This window comes from Gallus gallus, chromosome 2 (assembly GCF_016699485.2).
Source record: "Gallus gallus isolate bGalGal1 chromosome 2, bGalGal1.mat.broiler.GRCg7b, whole genome shotgun sequence".
In the NCBI taxonomy this organism is placed as follows: domain Eukaryota; kingdom Metazoa; phylum Chordata; class Aves; order Galliformes; family Phasianidae; genus Gallus; species Gallus gallus.
The window spans coordinates 94,812,459-94,834,927 of NC_052533.1; the positions used below are offsets into that span (position 1 = coordinate 94,812,459).

The 22,469-nt window shown below is 34.9% G+C and overlaps 1 protein-coding gene across 16 annotated transcripts in view; it reads left to right on the forward strand.

Annotated features, from left to right (window-relative positions):
* CDH19 (cadherin 19) overlaps positions 1–22,469 on the forward strand; it is a 107,118-nt gene that overhangs the window by 78,999 nt on the left and 5,650 nt on the right. For all 16 annotated transcript variants that reach the window (XM_046925061.1, XM_040684834.2, XM_046925060.1 and 13 more), the window contains 8 exons: positions 1,963–2,082; positions 2,698–2,862; positions 3,624–3,808; positions 4,879–5,132; positions 7,772–7,908; positions 15,664–15,785; positions 18,967–19,081; positions 19,717–19,968. In XM_046925061.1, coding sequence (XP_046781017.1) covers positions 1,963–2,082; positions 2,698–2,862; positions 3,624–3,808; positions 4,879–5,132; positions 7,772–7,908; positions 15,664–15,785; positions 18,967–19,081; positions 19,717–19,968 — 1,350 coding nt within the window. The remainder of the gene's footprint in view (positions 1–1,962; positions 2,083–2,697; positions 2,863–3,623; positions 3,809–4,878; positions 5,133–7,771; positions 7,909–15,663; positions 15,786–18,966; positions 19,082–19,716; positions 19,969–22,469) is intronic.

Here is a 22,469-nt window from a genome sequence, read left to right on the forward strand (position 1 = left end):
ATGGCTTTGTTTGATGTGAGTTAACTGCATAAAGAAGTACAGGCTTCATAGTAGTGAAAGACTGAAAACTGAAAAAAAAAAAAAAAAATCAACCATGGCTTAATATTTTCCTTCTGCTCACTTCATAGTGAATCTTTAAAGCTTTATGTACTGATTATGAGCTATTTGTCTACAAACAATATGAGAACTCATAGCCCCTAATTTGTATGGTCTCTTGTAACCCAAGTTTTACAATCATCTTCCTCCTAATACAGGAGACCTATCTTCTTCCTTCCCTCCAAATCAGCTCCCTCTTTACTAGGCAGCCCTTCCCTGCTTCACCTTTCTGTCCCTGCTCCCTGAGCCCCCCTGAGAAAATACCATTCTTCTGCCTTCTGTGATACTATCAAAGAGTTAATAGGCAAGCAAAATAGTAGTCTAGGGCTTACAGAAGCAGCAAAATCCATTTTAGTTTCAACGTTTTTTTTGAATACTAACCATAGGAAGTAAATCTATCTTTAAATGATTGAGATACAAAAAGCTGTAATTATAATCTTGCAGTCTTGCATTGTTTGTTTTGTCCCATCTTGTTACTACTGATTTGTCAAATGTAGTGCTGTAAACAAATAGTTTTCTGAACATAGTCATCTGTTCTTAGGTTTCTTTAGCAGAAACCCGAATTTATAGGCTGTAGAACAGGCTGTACCTGTTGTATTATACACAGTGCTTGATTCCTTCCTCACAATCCGTGTCTTTCAAAACAACTACATTATAATCATGCTTACATGCCTTAGAGGCTGAATTTCCAGTATTAGTTAGAATAGTTTTCCCCATAACAGCTGTGTAGCTGAGTGTTTCTTTTTACTTTATCTGTTTGTTTTGTTAAAAAATACTGCTATTTCTGAGGCATGTATGTGTCCCAATTAAATAACAGTCTGACATTTTAGTGTTTCTCCAAAGCAATAGGGAGCGATATACATATATATGACACACGGCTAATACATGCATGTTAGAGGTTTGGTGTTATAGCTATTTTGAAGGATATATTACTTCAAAAGTTGGTAGTAATGAATAACATCTTATTGTATGAATAACATCTTATCGTATCTCCACTCTGAGGGAAGATAACATGCATTATAGAGCCAATTGAAATGCTGCTGACTAAATTAAGAGTAAATGGAAAGGATGAATACTTTTGAAAATAATAAAGACATTTCATTTGCCATATTCAGTATATCCTTCTATGTGAAAATCTTATTCAATTCTATTCAAAAAATGACCTATTGAAGTAAGTTCAGAATTGAATATATATGTTTTACTGGTAAAATAAAATTAAGTATGAGTTTGACATAAAGGTGGTTCAGATCTAATTCCTTGCACTCCGTCATTTCTTCTTTTCTCCTCTAGTATAACTGTACAGCTATATTGCAGCTACAAGCAGACACAAGTACGTGAATGACTGCTAGAAAGTTTTTAGACAGAAGCTCGATTTCCTCTTTTCCTCACAAGAAGCTTTTTACTGAGAGAGTGGTGAGGTGCTGGAACAGGTTGCCCAGAGATATTGTGAGTACCCCATCCCAGAAGATATTTAAGGCCAGTTTGGACAGGGCCCTGGGCAATCTGATCTAGTACTTGATCCAGCAGCTGGCACCTGTGTCTGTGGCATTGGAGTTGGAACTTAGGGATCCTTGAGGTCCCTTACAACTCAAGCCATTCTATGATTTGATGTTTATAACTGATATCTGAGTTCTTGTGCAGAAGTTAGGTGGCGAAAAAAGAGATAAAAGTAAAGGTTACCTTAAGTGACAGTACAATGAATGTTTGCTTTTGAAAGGTAGTCATTACTAATGACTGTACAAGTTCATTGTCATTCTTGCATATATGATATAGCCAGCTTTCAGTCAAAGATGAGGTCTTTGCAGATCTATTCTGCTATGCCTTTTACACAGAGAATAATCTATTCTCTTTTTTTTTTTCTTTGAGGTACTTCTGTTACACAGGTAACAGCTACAGATGGTGATGATCCTTCCTATGGGAATAATGCCCGGCTGCTTTACAGTCTCATTCAGGGTCAGCCTTATTTCTCTGTGGAGCCAAAGACAGGTACTAGAGAATGATCTTGTCACCTCGAAATATCATAAACTAATATAAAATGAATGAAAGCAAGTATTTATTTCCTCATTTCAGCAAAAATATCAACTGATACCACCTTGTTTTTACATGTTTGCATAATTCCTACACTTCAAAGAAATGAACATTTTCTTTCCCAAAGGAAGCTGACAATATTTATATCTCTTTAGAGAATCAATAATTTAGTTAGGAAATTACATTGCTAAAGAAAAGAGCTGGATTCTGAATACCTCATCCAACAAATGGACCCAGGAAAACTTCTGGGTTAACAGCTCCAAGATTCATGATGTGACTGTTTCTACCTCTGTATTGGAGAAATCACAGGTATTCCCTTCAAAATCATGATTTCTGGGAAAGACGATAACATATGATATAGGAGGCATATGATGTGTTTTGCTCCCTAGAATTCTAAACATACAGAATGAATCTTTAACACTCTGTAGATGTTGCCATAAATACAGCCTAGGATGGATGTAAATCACAGCTGTATCCAAATATGCATTTTAAACCCATATTACATGGACAGACATTGGGAAAAAACATGCGCATTATATGTCAGGGACCTAAAAATGTACTTTTCATTTTCAGGAGTCATCAGAATGACTTCCCAAATGGACAGAGAAACAAAAGATCAGTATTTGGTTGTCATTCAAGCCAAAGATATGGTTGGACAAGCAGGAGCATTTTCAGCAACGGCCACTGTTACCATCAACCTCTCTGACGTCAATGACAATCCACCTAAATTTCAGCAGAGTGAGTATAGGCTACAGTAGTTGAAGTCATGGGGAAATTTAGATCTACCATAGCCCTGTTAAGTTCAGTTATAAATGTTTTCTGAACAAGTGCTTGGTTTCAGCATTACAGATTTAAAACAAACAAACAAACAAAAAACAACTGGATAGAAAAATAATCAAACACTGAAGATAAAGAAACAGAAAACCCACCACTATCAAAACGCTTTAGGCTTTGCTGTATTTTTCATGAGGCATTGGAGACAAATTACTTACTAATCTGTTTTCCATATAATTTTTCCTACCTATGCTTAATATCTCAGCAATAGGATTCCAAGTACCATTTTTAAGCACCTACTTCCTCTACTTTCTTCATTTTTATTTATTTAATTATTTATTTATTTTCTGGCAGATACCGTAACCTTTTTGGTAAATGATGTGACTGTCTGCCCAGGTAGTTTCTTGCAGACATTTAAATGGGCTAGCAGAAGAAACTAATAAAATGTAGCTGGGAAATGCTGCCCTCCACTGTTTTTTCACCTTGCTATAGCTGATTCTTCTAAGCCTTTTATTAATGACTGAAATGGAACTCAGAGAGAGAGACTTGTAGGAGAAAAGGTTGTCTCACCTTGCCCCTGGGGTCCATCCATCGTTGGACTAGGTACATTGCTCTGGCAAAAGCTAAGGGCTTTTCCCAGTTTTCTACGAGCCCCAGGCCATCATAGCCTCAGTAGCTATTAACCGTGATGGATCACTGAACTGTGTCAGTATTTGTTTCCTTAGGACTCTACTATTTGAATGTCTCCGAGGAAGCTCCTGTGGGCACAACTGTAGGCAGACTCTTGGCAGAAGACAGCGACATAGGGGAGAATGCAGCCATGAACTATTTCATTGAAGAAGATAGTTCAGATGTTTTTGGCATCATTACTGACAGGGAGACTCAGGAAGGAATTATCATACTAAAGAAGGTGAGATTTCAGAAGCAATCTGAAAAATAGCTAAATATGAGGAAGATCTTCCTCAAACAAGAAATATATTTTGTAAAATGCCCATTCATTTGTATTCTACTACTTTTTTTTTCTTTTCTTTTCTTTTTTTTTTTCCTTTCTTCAGGCTTTGTGGTTTGACTGGAATATTGGAGGGATAAAACAAAAAATCCTTTTCCTTCTCACTCATGTAACCACTAAATAAAATATTGGCAGACAAAATATCTTAATAGTACTCCTCATGGTGCAATACAGTGCACCTCATTGTGACAATATATTTAATCTCTTCTTTCAATCACCAGTAAAACCTTTATCATTAAAATATACAAAATATCTTCCAGCAATTCCTGTTAAACTGAAGTGAAGAAAGAATCTATAGAAAGAACACAGAAAGTGGATTTTGTTTGCAATTGCATTGCTTTAAAAATGCACTAAATACACTACTATGATACTTATTTATGAATTAAGATACTTCACAGGCTTTAATACTTTGTGATTTATTTTGCAGTGGAAGCATTTCAGGCCACCTGACACTTCATCTGAAATAAAGTCTCTAGAGATATTCAGGAGCCTGAAGAACTGAATTTTTTAACCTTTTTTTGTTGTTACTGCTGTTTTTTTTTTTGTTGTTTTTTTTTTCTAATTTAAGTTCATTAAAATTCTGGATTTTTTTTCTTTTTTGGGGGAGACTTTTGTTGTCATTTGTTGCTTGCCTTTTATTTTGTTCAGATTTCAGAATATAATGACAGTAAAAATAATAAAACTGTGTTATAGAAGGTGTTTTTCTTATCTATTGAAAGACCTATTTACAGTGTTGTTTAATGATAATGTTAAAATTAGCCTACGGTTATTCCAAACAACAGCATTGTACAGTTTAATTGTTGAAGTGTTTTTACGTTTAAAAAAGAAATCTTAGAATTTTCTACTTTTAAAACACTCCCAAAAAGAAGAAGAAGCATTATTTTGTATTTCATTTCACACCATGTGTGGATTTGTATTCAAATTCATATGTGAAAAAGGAAATATTTTTATCTCATTTTCTTTCTTAACAGAGAGTGGATTATGAGAGCAAGAGAAAACATAGTGTTAGAGTAAAAGCTGTAAACAGGTACATTGATGATCGTTTCCTTAAAGAAGGACCATTTGAAGACATAACTATTGTACAAATCAGTGTGGTAGATGCTGATGAACCTCCAGTTTTCACCTTGGAGAGCTACGTGATGGAGATTGCTGAAGGAGTTGTAAGTGGCTCATTGGTAGGAACTGTATCCGCAAGAGATCTGGACAATGATGACAGCTCAGTCAGGTACCTAACTCAAAATCTACATATCTCAAATATAGTATTTCCAAAGGCCCCCAAAGCTATTTGTGTTCCTTATTTTGGCTCATGTTTACAGTTCATCATGCTTTCATTGTGATAGCCAGGGCTATTCTAGGTCAAATCTTGACCCCTACCAAAAAGAAAAATAAAATGGTTTCATGCATCTTTAAGAGCATTTTGAGATGGTGCAATAGATTAAATAGTGGTCTGGAAGAAGATGTACATTACAGAAGAGCCAGGGTACCACAGCCAAACCTGTAAGTGCATGGAGGTGTTCCAGTCTATTTTCCAAAATTCTGGAGATATGTAAAGATGGTTTCATTGCTGGGAGGAAGACACAGAACAGCTCCACTGGCATCTTCTCACCTCAACATGATCAAAATTTACCAGCTCCCTACATCTGCAACTATAACCACAAAGAGATATTACGTAAAAAGAATCCCTCAGGCTTTTAGTTTTATAAATTAATTATGCTGCTTCTTAAGGGAGGAAACACACATTTAATCTTTAAAATTGAGTTTATAATTAAAAATTGCTTATTGAGTTACCTGACATTACTGTATTCAGCCATTTAAAGAAGTTAGCATTAAGGGACAAATGAATGACATACAAAATAATTTATGGCATGTAGATTAACTTACTAGGATCCTAATGGTAAAATCAAATACACACACATATATATATTCAGAAGTATTGTCATGCAAAGACATTTGCTATGTTTTCATATTCATATTACTGTTACTTATTAAACAAGTTACATCAAATAAGAATAATAAAAAAATGGGCATGGTTCATTTAGATGATATTGCAGCATCTACAGTAAAATGTGAAACAGAGTGCAACTTTTGAACCTGAAATATTTTGATGAAACTCATTATGCTGTGGACATGTCTGAGTAGCCCCAGTACAGCAAAACATACATTGCATTGCTGAATTACTTTAAAATACAGCATTCCACTCTTAACATATAGGCAAGAATCTAATTTTGAAACCATTGATATCATAAATGATGACAGGTACTTAAAATATAGGAAACTGCCTATGTTGTATTAGGACCCTAGTTTTTAAATAAATAAAGAAATAAAAGGCATGCAACAAAAAATGCAGTAGTAAAAGTAGTACCTCAGCTGTAAAAAAATAACTAAAATCCATCCAACACTGATTTTCTAACAGTTACTGATGATTAATCAAATTAATAACAACAACAAAACAAAACAAAACAAAACAAAAATCCAAGGGAAACAGTGTCAGAAAACTTCCAACAAGCTTTGGATGCAGAGGATGAAGAATACTCATGTAGCTTCTATATATCTAAAAAAAGGTAATATTGAATTATGAACTGCTAAAACAGAAGTTTTCAAAATACAAGGCTTTGGCTTAAATGAAAAATACTATCATTGGCTTTATGAGATTTCTTAGTTTATTCTCTTAGTGATTTTTCAAACAGGCTAAAAAATAACTATTAGTAAAATATTAGAGACTCATCAAAATGCTAACGCATAATCTGAGCTAGAGTCTTAAGTCCCAGTAAGAGATAAAAGGGGAGATTTAGACTGGATATAAGGAAGATTTTTTTACAGTAAGGATGGTGAAGCACTGGAACGAGTTGCCCAGAGAGGTGGTAGAAGCCTGGTCCCTGGAGATCTTCAAGGTTAGTCTGGATGGGGCTCTGAACAACCTGATCTAGCTGATAATGATCCTGATCATCGCAGGGAAGTTGGTCTAAATCATTAAGGATTCCTTCCAATTCAAACAAATCTATGATTCTATGATAAAATATATATATATATATATCAAGCAAAATTAAAAGTGCAAATAAAGAGGGAACAATTGAACTTGTGAACTGGAAACTGGAATGGTAAGAACCTTTCAATCCTTCAATCAGATTTTTCTTCTCTGAAATTGGCTTCTACGAGTTGTGACACATAGTCCTTTTTCAATGTCATGAATTATATCTACAAATTTCATTCCATTTGAACCAATACTTTTGGTATCTTTTTTCAGTCCATCTTTGGCTTGTGAGCAGTGGTTAGACTTTAACCATTTGAATGGTATGTATGTATGTGTGCATGTGCATGTCTGCATATGGAAGTAGCCTGCAAAGCATTTTAAGTGACAACTTAGGAGCAGTGGACTGATTTGCATTCACCTTCTACTTTAGGTGACACCTCGTTATAGATAGTTGTCTTTCTTTCTTTATAATGCCCATTCCCTCAGCATCAGAGCATGTCAACAATGATAAAATAGATTTACCATTATACATCCACTTAACTGTTAGTGTTATTCATTCCACGAGTGGCACTTTTGCTGTTTCTTTTCAGCAAAGTCATTCACCTGCTGTGAGCCTGAAGAATGAATAATACAATTCAGATTCAGTTCACATTAATATAGATCTGAGATATATTTAGTTTTATAAAGAGAAGAGCTTTGATCTTGACAGCAGTGAATTTTAAATGTTTATAAGTGTACATTTTTCATTATTTCTTAGTTGCTGCTGCACTCATTTGTATGTATAAATGCACAGTTCTGTTTTCTTATCCGACAATAGCTTTGTATGTCCCTGTTTCTGATGGAGATTTTCAATATTAGGGAACCTTTTTTTTTTTTTTTTTTTTTTGATGCAGGTATTCTATTGTCCAAGGCTTGCATTTAAAGAGATTGTTCAGCATCAATGAACACAATGGAACAATCATTACAACTGAACCTCTGGACCGAGAGAAAGCTTCTTGGCACAACATAACTGTTACAGCCACAGAAACTAGTGAGTAAGAATTCTAAGGAGCACTGTGCTTTGTATACTGCAAACTGTAATTATCCTCTGAATATGCCTTCTTTTAAATGAAGAATGTATGCTTCCTTGTCTTTATATTACTACTGCTTGCTACATGAAGAAGCATTATTAAAATGATTAGCTAAATAGAAGCAGAATATATTTGAGCTCTAAGGTCCTCTGCTCTTTCATGAAAGATGACCTTATTATACACACACACACACACATATATATAAAGAAATTGTAATAGGATTGAAACTGTAATGCTTTCTAGTTAAACTGAAGCATATGAATTGCTCCTTTAGTGAAAGAACTTATGTTAAATTAGACCCTGGTTAATTTCACACCAGATTTTTGACTAGTATGAAACTAGCCAGAGTCTAATTTAACACCAGTCAGAAAACCATGGCTCAAATTAATACTGAATGTAAGGCCTAAATCAGCTGGACTTCTCTTCAGTGCCAATTTAATTTCTGAAACATCCTTTATATAGGTTTCATCTGTCAGTTTGTTTGAAAGTCAAATGCAAATTGCCTATGTTTGCACTTCTGGCTATCTGCTTGCCTAACTCTGAGACAATGCCCCAGAAAATTAACAACTATTGACTTAAAAAGTGATTTAACAGGATTATTGGGATAGTATTTAACGACTCTTTACATTCACCCTTAAGGAGAAGAAACATACAAAACTGGAGGTTAATCAATATATTAGACAGATTTTCTAAATATTTTTAGCATATTTGTTTATTCCTGAATCTCATTAAAAAGTTATGTATTGGTAAATCTATTTTAAATATATATTCATTGGTTGCACTTTTCCCAAAAAGAAGCATCTGCTGTATTTATGTCAGAATAGTTCTGCTATAGTGCTAGTTCAATGCAGCAGAGCTGGTAGCAATTTTCACTGAAGTCTTTATTTTGTATTTGGGAATTTATAGTATTATTTTCTTTTCAGCTTCTCTGGGACTTTTAAAACATAAATACACCTTACTTTTCATGTTCTTGGGCAGCTAGCAGGTGATGATAAAACTGATCTCTGGCATATTTTTGTCATGTCTTGAATAGCACTATGGAAACACAGCAGGATGACTTTGGTCTGGATTTTTCTGTTTAGCTAAATAATAAAAAAGGAAAGAATAAAATGGTAAAAATGAATGTCTCTTCTGCAGCAGGAGAAAGTAGATCTTTCATAGCAATGAAAGTTATTGCAGAGAAAATGAGCCCTCATTATTTTCATACACTTATACTTTATTTCTTTAATGATGATAAGGTCACTGTCTATAAAACTATATTCAAAAGCATTGAAGATAGGTCACCTTGGTGTGGTCATACCTGAAATGATTTATATTATGAACTAGTAGCATTTTATTCCTTGAAGTATAGTCATAAAATGCACTGTGTGCATGTGGCATTTTGTGGTTGACATTGTATCTCCACTGGAGCCAAATCAAAATGACATTAGACTTCATCCGCACTACCTATTAATTGCAGTTGAGATACATCTCATAACTTCGTTATGGAAGTAACATCTCTGGAGGCCTATTGATGTCCTGGCATTTGTACAGGACCCAAACTCTCTCCCTCTATTGTGATAACAAAGATCAGAGATTAGTGAGTTTGTCTTCTACTGCAAGATTTGTGTCTTCATCATCTTATTCTCATGTTGTTGGGATAGAATATTTTAAAGGTACCCAGAAGCAGAACTTATTCACTGGACCTTAAACTCAAGCAGTGGGAATATGTAATGTGTTGAGTCTTATTCTACTTTATGCTAAAAGATGGTTCCAGATCAAGGGAAATCAAGTAAAATTTCATCAGGTTTTCTTGGTTTTACTCAGCTTCCACTGACTATAAAGGCAAAGCTTAAATAGAAGCATTCTAGCCACACATGAGAGCAAAAAAATCCTTAAACAATCAGATTTACTTAACAATGATTTATTGTCATATGATAACTGATAAACTTTTTTTTTTTTTTTTTTTTATTTGTAAGCGTAATATGTGTCACAACTTCTCAGTCAAACTAGGGGGGAATGGCAAAAGTTCCCAGAGATAGCAATTGGCTTGAGCTTACTTTGATCCTCATTTATCTATATGTCTGTGCTAAAGTTAACTACTAGATTTACCTAAACTTACCCTAAAGAGACAAATCATTTATCTATAGAGTTCTGCAAATATTCATTTACAGTGTGTTTCAAAACTGCTGCATGACTGCAGAATGTGCAGCTCTTTGAAGGTTTCAGTCTTGGAGCATATAATTAATTTTCACTCCACTTTGACCACACGTAATTTTGTTGATAGACTTTTTACATTTTAGATGTTTCTTTTTTTTTTCTTTTGTTTTTATTTTTTCTTTTTACTATGTTTTAATATTATGAAGTAGGAACTAAATAAACCTGTTTTAGCATTATTATTATTATTATTTATTAATCCAAGTTTCCTTTTACTGGCTGATACTAATCCCAAACTTTTTTAATACCCTGCAGGTATTGAGTTCTATTTTGTACCTGTAGATACCGCTTTTTTTTTTTTTTTTTTTTTCCACATAGCTCCAAAATAAGTTGGTAAATTATTTTGATTCCTAGTAACTAGACCACAGAATTCATTCTTGACACTGATCCAGCCTATTGCATTTGATATTCTGTTCTCACAGACTTTCATTTTCAAGTTGTGATCTCTCTTGGAGATTGTGACAAAGATCTTTAGATTAATGTAGGATCAACAACTGTATTCAGATTCTGACAACTATTTTTCTGTATAAAGCATGAAAGATAAAATCAGTATTGCCTGGTATTGAACTCCTATGATTTCAGAAGGATTTGAATCACAGAATGGTTTAGGTTGAGAGGGACCAGAAAGATCACGTAATTTCAGCCTCCTGCTGAGAACAGAACTGCCACTCACCAGATCAGAATACCCAGGGCCACATCCAACCTGTCCTTGAGCACCACCAGGAACAGGGCAGGAACTGTTAATCAGTTTTCAGTGTAACAGCAAAAAGTTAATGATCTGTTAGGAAGCACAAATATTACATTACCTTAAACTTCTAGTGTTTTCCCCAGTTTCCATGAAAAACAGACTTCTACCACACTGTTATTTTCCAATGGCAATTTGGGGAATGTTCTTTCTTGTTATTTTACAATACACTGAGGTTAAAATAAAAATCCAAAACAAAACAAAAAAAACAACAACAACAAAAGGACAACCCAAATCTAGTGATGAGGTGAAAAAAATATATAGGTTAGTTGGTGAAAGAAAGCAGATGGGAATGTCAGCTCCATTCTGCAAGGTGCTGTGCTTGTTCAAGTATTTGACAGTAGCCATCCAATGTGGAATACATGAATTTTGTGAGCAAGCAAGTTAGGAATTGGACAAGGTATATGGGCTTTTCCCGTGCCATATATGTATACACATATTTGTATATGTCTGAAGCCACCAAAGGTATTCCCCAATTCCCAGTAAGAATCACAAAGCTTTCTTTTAGATACAAGTCCAGCCACCACTCTGCCTTATACATGCTATTCTGACCTACATAAAACAGTTTCAGTCCTACACCAGTCCTACACTGTATCATTTCTAAATGGGATGTGCATTACTTTTTATATTTATTTAAAAAGTAAACCAAGCATTGTTACATTGCCCTTATATTATCTAATGATTTCACAGGAGAAATAGCAATGTGACACTGCTGAGCATCTAGCCCTTTTTCTCTGTGTTAGTTGCTTTTGCTGCCATTTCTTTTGGCAAAAGAATCAAAAGTTTCAGCACAAATTCCATAAGATCAAAAAAAAAAAAAAAAAAATCAACCAACCAGATGTTTTCTGCAAGCAATGAAGTAATTATACATTTAAAAACAATGTAAGAACCACCCAAACCCTTCCATTTGAGATAAGACAGAAAGGTTTTCTCTTTAATGCTCATTTGACTATTTTAAGAAAATTCCTTCAGTTATTCCGGATGGATCAGAAGCAGTGATACTAACACACATCATGAGGTGCTATAATTAATATTCCTGAAAGTAACATACTTGTGTTTTAGACAGAACAGTTTGTGATGTTGTCAGGTATTTAGGCAAATAGATATTTAGGGCTCGTGGAATTTTTAAAAATGAATTTATTCACTGGAAAATGTCTTCCATATGGCCCTTATCCTACAATACAGTTAAGTTAATGTGAATGATACCATTGCCATGAAAATTCTTGCCTCCTGCAGTAATGTATTACACTGGGGTGAAGGAAGACCTTTCTAAGAGCTAAGTGATGATTAGTGCCATGTAAGTGTGCATTGAATCTGCTGATAGATGAAACTCTTCCAAGGGGTATTCAGTATGTGCAGATCTTTTTTTCTGTTGGTTTCAGGTGTGTCCTGATTTCAGCAGGGATAGAGTCAATTTTCTTCACTGTAGCTGGTATGGTGCTGTGTCTTGGATCTAGATTGAAAATAATGTTGATAATACATCAGTATATTCCTGCTTCTCATACTGATCTGCCAGTGAAAAGGCTGAGGGTCCTCCAGGAGCTTGAAGGGAACAGAACCACGACAGTTGACCCAAACTGACCAAAACAATATTCTATATTGTATGATATCATGCTGAACAATAAAACTGGGGATAGTTAGTCAAGATTGGCTATCATTTCTCAGGAACAGGCTTTGCTACCATTTCCAAAACAGAGGAGCTGGATTAGTCACAGACTCTTTGTGACTCATGCTCAACTTGGGGTTCACCAGTGTCCCCAGGCCCTTTTCTGCACAGCTGCTTCCCACTTGAGTAGCACTCACTGGTGCCTGGGGTTGTTATTCTCCAGGTGTGGGACTCTGCACTTCTCCTTCATGCATTTTTTGTCAGCACAACTCTGTAGCCTGTCAGGTTCTCTCTGGATGGTTACATGGCTCTCTGGTAAGTAATTTTCCCCCATTTCATGTCACGTGCAAAATATACTAAGAATGTACTCTACCATATTGTGGAGACAATTAATGAAGATGTTAACAAGGACAGGACCTCTGTTTGTTCCAGGTCTCCAACTAGACTTTGTGCCACTGATCACAGCCATCTGTGTCTGGTTGTTTGGCTAGTTTTTGATCCACCTCACTGTCTGCTCATCCGGCTTGTACAAGAGTAGCCTTGCAATCACAGCTGCCAGCTCCCTCAGCATTCTTGGGTTCATCCCATCAGGGATCATGGAATTTTGAACATCTGAATTGTTCAACTATTCCTCAACTTAATCTTCCATCAAGGACATGTCTTCCTAGCTCCAGCCATTCAGCCTGGATGCTAGGACCTGGAATTCCTGAAGGCCAGTCTTGCTGGCAAAGACTGAGTCAAATACGGCATTCAGTACCTCCATCTTTTCATTGTCCTGCATAGCCAGATCTTCTTCACATTTTCCCTAGTCATTCTTTCATTACTGAGGTAACTTGTAGAAGTCTTTCTTGTAGCATTTGTCCCTGGAAAGATTGAATTCTGTCTAGGTTTTGGCTTTCCTGATTTGATTCCTGGCTAGTCAGAAAACATCTCTGTATTCATTCCAGGTTACTTGTCCTTTCTTCTACCCTCTGTAAGTTCCTTTTCTTTTGTATGAGTTTGACCAGAATCTCTTTGTTCTTTCATGCACACCTACTAGAATTTTCACCTAACTTCCTCTTTGTTGGGATGCATTTCTCCTGAGCTTGGAGAAAACGATCTTTGAATATTAACCTGCTTCCTTGGGCCTCTCTTCCATCCAGGGCTTTTTCCTGCAGTACTCTATCAAGCAGATCTTTGAAAAGGCCAGTGTCTGTTCTCCCAAACTCCAGGGCTGTGAGCTTGCACTCTCCTCACTGCCTTAAGGATCTTGACCATTTCGTGGTCACTGAAGTCAAGACTGCCTTTTACTTTCACATTCCCAGCAAGCCCTTCTTTGTTGGTGAGAATAAGGTCCAGTACAGCATCTCTCCTCATTGGTTCTTCAGCCACTTGGAGAAGGAAGTTACCATCAATGCACAGTGGAAACCTTCTCAATTGCAAACGCTCTACTGTGTTGTTTTTCTAGCAGGTATAGGTTCAGTTAAGTTCCCCTGTGATCACCAGGACTTGTGAATGTGAGACCAGTCCTATCCATCTATACAGGGCCTCATCCACCTATTCTTCCTGATCAGGTGGCCTGTACCAGACCCCACAATAACGTCACCTGTCCCTTCTCTCCGTTTAATCACAACCCATAAACTCTCAGTCAGCTCCTTATCCATCCCCATACAGAGCTTCATGCAGTCCAGCTGGTCACTGACATAAAAGGTGGCACACTTTATTTGACTCCCTATCATATGGTGTGGAATATCCCTTTGGCCAGTGTGAGTCATCTGTACTGGTTCCATCCCTTCTCAGCTTCTCATGCACCTCCAGCTCTATCAGTGGCAAGGCAGCATGAGAAGCAGGAAAATCGCTGACTTTGTGTAAGGATTGTCCTGCAACAACTAAAACATTGGTGTGTTATCAGTATTATTTTCTTCCTAAATCCAAGACACAGCACCATACCAGCTGAATAAAACTTTATCCCAGCTGAAACCAGGACCAGGTGGCACTTATGAACGTTTGTGTTGCATAAAGTTTGTTTAGACCTAATACACACACAATCTTATAGTGCTACATTACTATAGTTAAGATTATTTTTTCCTCATCTAAGATAGTTACAGCAATGTAACTATGTATAAATGCAGAAAGTGCAGGAATAGAAGTGCCTTATATAGACAAATTTTTATTTCCTTTTCATAGGGGAAAAGGATATACTGACATAGTTTTTTATCTAAAGCCACAGTAGTAAAGTAACCCATGTAACGGAGGAAGTACAGCTTTCATAAGTACCAAATGCCTAAGAATTAAATCTATTGTGCAAATAATACTCAGAACAAAATCGTAATCTCATTCTATTAAGTCTACCAGTGACTAGGTAAACTGAGTTCTTTACAAATATATACTTGGGACTAGTCAGCTTTCTGGCTTTACTCAGATTAAGTATCAGTGTCCACTGCAAGTAATATATGGCTGACAGTGGCAGAAGTGTTTTGCAAGTATCTAAGTTTTGCTGGGATTTTCACTAAAAACGTAAAAATCTTGAAATACCATGACAGGAGTGTAGTATGGTAAAAGAGCATCATGTAAGTAAGGGTAGCAAGAAAATGTTACTCATTTTCTTAAAAGCTTGTGACCAGTCATTACAATAACATTGATTAGTACAGCAAGCTGTTCTGCATGAACTAAACTTCATTTAATTTCTCCAAATCAGATTTTATTTTTTACATTTAATTCAATTTCCAACTTAGTAAAGGGAAGAATGAAAAATCCAAACTTCTGTGAGGAACATCCTTATATATTTCAAGATATATTATTGTATTTTAACATGATGTGTTGGATAATTAAAAAACCAAACCAACCAACCAAACAAAAACAAAAACAAACAAACAAACAAACAAAAAAACCCACCTTTTTATAGATAGAACTCTCCTAAAACAAAAAGAAAAATCTCAGCACCCTCTTTTCTGTTTTAGCAATTAAGATTAAATTTGTTGTTCTAACTTCAAAGGAACATGCTAAATCATTTTATAGGTTAAATTTGAACAAAATAAATAAAAGCAATTTAATATATAATGTGTCTGTAGATCTCCGTGGCTACTTTCTTCTCCATCAAATGTAATAAAGTTTTCTAATGTCTACATTACCTTAAAATATATAATAGTTAATTTGCAGCATTGAATTTCTGCCTTTTTTAATCATTAGGAAATCCTGAAAAAATTTCAGAAGCAAATGTATATATCCAAGTTCTTGATGTAAATGACCATGCACCAGAATTCTCTAAATATTATGAAACATTTGTTTGTGAAAATGCAGTACCTGGTCAGGTAAGTGTGCATGAATTAGCAGTCATTTTTCTCATTATTATGAAAATTTAATTGGAGATATTATTTTTTCCTCTAACATTGACTACTGCAGTACTGCAAGCATAGGATGCATTTTGTCTAATTTTAAAATCAGTTATGTTGATATGTGTATAGTGTGAAATACCAATTTCAGAAGACTGATATGTATTTTCCCCTCTTAATTGAATCAAAATAATACTGATAATTCTAAAAAGTTTCACAGTACATAAAACACAGACTTAATTTGTGACAAAAGATCATGTGACAAAAATATTTTGTAATAGATTTGCATCTCCCAGCTTACAAAGCTTGGAGAAGAGAAAAGAAGAACACTGTAGAAGGAAAGATAATGTCAAAAGTTAAATTTTATTTTAATGACTTTTTCTTGGGTCCTGCCTAATTTACAATAAAAGAGTGACATGATGTGTAGTCCTAGAGTATACAAGGCTATAATAAAGAATATATAATGCATCATGAATAAAAATAAATAATTCGTGCTGTTCTAAATATCCAGTCCTAGAGGCAGTAAACAATACCTAAGAACTGAGAAAATTACTTGATTTATTTTTATTTTTATTTTTTTCCTGTAAGATTCTAAGAAGCTTTACTTACTGTGAAACATCCCTGTCCTTGTAAAGGGCTTTTGCAAGAGTTACAGACAACTGTACAGAGCTTTATCCTCTGAAAAGCATTCAAACAAAATAATTTTGTGTTTTCTTATGACTGAGAGAGAGTCATCTGAAATTTTACAATATAAATGAATGCAAAAAATATAGTTTTATTTTGGCAGTACTCTAAATCCATCATCATGCTTATCAGATGTTTTGAATGGATTTTTTGCTATCCGTTTCATGTTACAGTTCTGTAATATCCTACAACCCATAAGCCAGTTATATATTGATCACAACATGTTTCTTTCTCACTGAAGAAAAAAAAAAAAAAAAAAAAAGCAACACTTTATCTACCCTAACAGAATTAAATATATTAATCTCAAAATAACTTGAGCCTGAAAGTGGCTATCAAGAATAGCTCTCTACCCAACTACTGCTACAACTAGTGTCAAATCAGTATATTATTAATAAGGTATCTAAAAGCTGGAATTCTCTTTGACTTTATAACTTCTTGTAAACTTGACAAAGGATGACCAGAACCCTTTATTTTTTTCTTGTTAGGTGTTTGCAATAGCTACAAATGGTTGAATTCTAAAAGCAATAAAGCATAAAAACAATCAGGATGCAAAATGAGCCAAAACTATTCCAGAGATATCTCAGCAAATATGTATTTCCCAGAAAGTTTAATTCTGAAGGCATTAGTTATTTAACTTTTCATTTGCAGCTCAAAAATTTGAAGTAAACTATGAGATAACTTGCATCTTCAGGAAGCAAGCTGAGCACCCAAAATATACCTGTATTTTGTGGATGTTGGGTTAAAACCTCATACCATTTCTGTTATGCAGGAAACAGAATTCAGCTGAAGACAAGCTGTACTGGTTGCACCTACAAACTGAATTAATGCTGTCTTCTCTAATACATATTAATTCTGGCAATTCTGAATTCATATAATTTGGAGAGCACATATGAAATAACTTCAGTGTTGCAGCTTGCTTAGTAATTTTTGTTACTAATTATGTATGCAGAGCATTTTGAGTTAGAGATAAGAAAAAAAGCATTAATTTACTTACTGCTTTACATATAATAAATTAGTCTTCAGTTACAGTAAAAATGAAAACTACTCATTCAATATTATTTTCCTACATAATGAAATGTTCATAGAAGAAAAGAAGGGAAATCTTCACCCGAATTCTAGGGGTACGTGATTAATGTTGGGGCAATGTACTCATTGCCATCTCTTAGAATATAAAAATATGATAAAGCTATGTATGCACAATGTATTCTGACTGGCCTTTACTCTAAGCTACAGCCTTTGCACACTGTCACTAGGTGTATCAATGAGCAATCACTCCTCTCACTACTAGTAATAAAATATTTTGAAATTACAGGTTTGAATTAAATTTCACGTATAAAAAGGGAAGAATACTAAGAATATAAAGCTTCTGGGGTATACACCACACTTTACACTGTTTTGTAGATTTCAAACTTAGCTTGCTTTAGAAGAAAACAAACACTGAATTCCTCACTCTTCCACTAAAAGAAAGCTTAATCAGGAAGGAGTCTTCAAAGGCACAGGTGGAAGGCTCTAGTTGCTTCCACTGACTTACTACTGTTTTTGTTTTTAAAGTAGTGCTTAGTGGATTTGTGTGATTTCTGGTTTGGGGAAATTTGAAGGTGCAAGGTTATTGGATAGAAATATCTACAAGGCATGAAACGACTGATAAAACTAAGTTCAAATTGGATGTGATTTTTTTTTTGACTTTTCATCAGCTTGATTTCCTTATAGTCAGTGATATCAGTGATTATTTTCACTACTATATGTGGATGCTCAGTTAACTAAATATTTACTGGTAAAAGTAAAGGAAAAAAACCAAAAAACTAAACAAAGAAGCCCCATTTTTATTAGCAGAAACACATTGAATTTATTAAATATAACGTTTTTCCTTATTTATAGCGATAAAATATATTGAACACTAAATGTTTTGATTTTATTTTATCATTACATGTTTGTGAATGAAGGCAATTTTACATTCTTGACCAAAAATAGGCCAAGAAATTCCATTATCAGTCTGTTATAATATTCAAAACCAACAATTCAGCACATGAATTTGTAAACATCTCTCTTACTGCTGCTACAGAATATCAGATGAATGATGTCAATGTGTTTGTGGGCTCAAAGGAAATGTATTTTGTATAGAGGAATTCATTCAAGTATATGATTATTTTGTGCTCCTTTTTATTTATGGAAATACCATCTGCCCCTTGTCTTTTGATCTGGGAAATCTTATATTTTCTGAGGATTTTAATGCCCATCTGTCCTAAACCGATGAAGAAAAATCACAAAGTAAAATATTTGCAGAATACCAGTCTTGATTTGACTATTTGGGTATGAGAGCTGGATATTTGTGAGCACATAACATGTATTTAATATGTATTTATAAATGTATTTTCTAGTATTAGCAGTTTAACATTATATCTGATATGCTCTTTTACAATTTTAAAGGATTGTTAAACACTTTAATTCTTAAACAATTGTGCTTATCTCTTTTCAGCTAATTCAAAACATCAGTGCAGTGGATAAAGATGATTCAGCAGAAAATCACCGATTTTACTTCTCATTGGCTCAGGCCACAAACAGCTCACATTTTACTGTCAAAGATAATCAAGGTAGAGTCATTAAAAACTCTAATAGAGATGAATGGATCTAACTCTCCTCACATTAGCAATTAGAAAATTGTTCGCTTAAAATGAAAGTGTTATTGTAACTAAACAACAAAAGATGATTTCATGTCAAGGAATAAAAAGATCTCAGATGAAAAATATAGTTACTCCTTTGAGTTTATACTCTTAATGTAAGAGATGATTTTAACAAGAAAGTTGGTACATCCCATTACTACTTATCTATGCAACAAGACTGCCAGGAAAAAATTGCTGTTACTACATACCTGTTACTTCATCACTTCAGCAAGGAGAGAGGAGAAGGCTCTGGGGAGACCTCAATTCAGCCTTCTAGTGCTTGAGGGGAGCTCATAAATAGGAGGCAAATTGACTTTTTACACAGTCTGATAGTGAACATTAAAAAACACAGCTTTAAAAACAAATTTTATTAGTGAACCTGGAAAATATATGACAAATTAAATGCATTTATTCACAGTTCACACAAGCAAAGGACACGTGTCAATAACCGGACTTATTTTCTTAACTTCAGTAATATTTAGCATTGTTTTTAAGTAGGTTTGATTCCACTGCATTTTTATTGTTACAAAATGCAAAATGTATATCATGTGAAATTTATCTTCTAGATAACACAGCTGGAATTTTCACAGCAGGAAGTGGCTTCAGTAGAAAAGAGCAGTTTTATTTCTTCTTGCCAATCTTAATTCTGGATAATGGATCTCCACCACTTACAAGCACAAATACACTCACTGTCACTGTCTGTGACTGTGATACTGAAGTGAACACCTTATACTGTCGATATGGAGCTTTCCTGTATTCCATAGGCCTCAGCACAGAAGCTTTAGTTGCTGTTTTGGCTTGCCTACTAATACTCCTGGGTAAGTATGAGTAAGATATCTGGTTACATTTTCTTCTCCAATAGTTCAGATTATGTGGCAAAGGTGTTTCCTAGACTGGGGAAAAAATTGTCTTATTGAGGAAAAAATGTAATAATGCAGATCTTTTGTTTCTCTTCTGCTTTTTAAAGCAATGTTATTTTTTCCAGTTTTCCATAAAATTTGAATAATAATACAATGCCATAAAAGTTGGCTTTAGATGATCCACGATTCTATTTATTTCTCCAGAATTAACATTAATAAAGATCTGGAAAGGCAGTCTGTACTGACCCCAGGTAAAGCTGAGACAGAGTTATGAAAGGAGATCGGTTAGTATAAGATACTTCTGCTGGAGAAATACCCATTCTTCTTTAGTTATGCCAAATACATGGCTAAGATAAATGCAATTTAATTAAAGAATATTCTCTCAAAGCAAGCCTATCTCTAGAAACAAACAGGACGTTCCTCTGTCCAGACTGCTCAGCTTAGTAAAGAGGACACTTAGTGAAAATATTATCAGTATGTTAAAATAATTGAAGGAAAGGTATAAAGAAGATGGAGCCACGCTCTTTTTGGTGATACACAGTGCCAGGACAAGAGGCAGTGGGCACAAAGTGAAGCACAGGAGGTTCCTCTGTATACTGGGGAGAACTTATGTGCTATGCAGGTGCCTGACGCAACAAAGGTTGTCCAGAGAGGTTGTTGGGGGCTGTGGGATCTCCTTGGATATTGTCAGAAGCTGCCTGGACTTTGGGTGGCTGTGCTTAAGAAGGACTTGGGCTAGCTGGCCTCCAGAGATAACCTTCCGAACTCAGCTGTTCTGCAATTCTGTAATAACAGCATCTTCAGATAACCTTTTATATAGATGTTGGACAACTTTTTCCTCTCAAGAGACATAAAATTACCCTCCACTACTCTTGCAAAGTATGGATGTGAAAAGGAAGCATCCTAAACAAATAACAGATGTGTCTGTAAGCCTCAGTTATGCATAATCAGCAAATGACACTCACAAAACCAGAGCTGGGCAGTGTAGTCTGGCATTTTTGGCCCTTCTCAGGGTTGTGGCTGTTGCAAGCCACAGTGGAGTCACACCACTCAGGGAAACAGCTTTTTTTCCTGGCAAAGCATGAAAAATTTTCTCTTTCTCAGCAGAAGGAAATAGGGCACAGTATCCCTGACGTATGTGATGAGTGACTTGACACTGACGTACTATAACAGCAGGCCCATTGCAGAAATTATTCACCAAAGATTAACTATCCTTCCTGAATCTATGTCTGAGTTATGGTTAAGATATGTTAGTTTGAGGCCAGGAAAGAAAGAAAGGTGATTGAGCTGGGTAGATTTGTTTTATCATTCAAGCTGATGAGAATAAATCAGCAGGGAAAGACTTCCAGCTCCAGCTCCAACTCCAACTTCTGTTACTTGTGGAATAATATCGCATACCCATGTTATGCTTTATAATAAATTATCACAGGAAATACCATATCCAGAAATATCACCAAATAATTGATAGATCTTAGGGAAACTTTTTCAACTAATAGTGCAATTCTACAAACAAACACAACATCAGAAAATGAAGGTAAAACCAGATTTCACTGTTATCAAATCATCATTTTAAACTGTAAAAACGTAGCATAACCCGTTTTTCAGAAACATCTAAGAAATAGAAAAAAAAAATATAATCAGAAATAAAACAAGCAGAGAAACTGCAACAAGCTATCTGACAGCTCAAATAGAATGTCTGGAAAAAAAGAATAAAAGCAGAAGTCTCATTGTCGTATAAAACAAATTTTCAGAGATAAACGTTCTCTCAGTGTATTTGTTAACAACAGCAAATACAGTATTAATATTTCTAGGCTTTTATATCAGTGAAAGAAATACAAAAAAAATGTAAATAAACCCAATTTTTTATTTTGTTTTTGTTGATTTTCCAAGCATATCTATGTAAAGAACATTTTTTTATCTACCCTCAGACATTATGACCTCATCCATTCTATGATTAACAGCATACAAAGCATGTTATCACTAAGCATAAGAAAACAGGATTGAAAATGATGTCTGCCAACTCTATTCTGATAGAGTATTTTGAATTGCTGTAGTATCAATACAAGAAATGAAGTCCCAGACAGATATTGGAATTATTTTAATGTTAGATTAGGGAAAAATTACACTGAACAAGTGGACATCATCCATATTCTGCATTCTGTCCACAAGCTTATGGTTTTCTTTACCCTAGCACAAGGCATAGAAATTGGATCTACTTCCTGCCAGCTGAATCTCTGGGTGGGAACTCACTGAAATTTCTCCTAGAATGTACTCCCATAATATAGTCCTACAGCAGCATTCACTACACAGCAGCAGCACGTTTGTGAGTTATGAATAAGGAGTTTGTACGTCTTCAGACTTTCAGGATTATATGACATGCAGGAAAATGGAGAAAAACAAAAGTTCTTCAAAAAACATTATTACTTATCTCTCGGAGTAGATAGAGTGATTAAAACAGT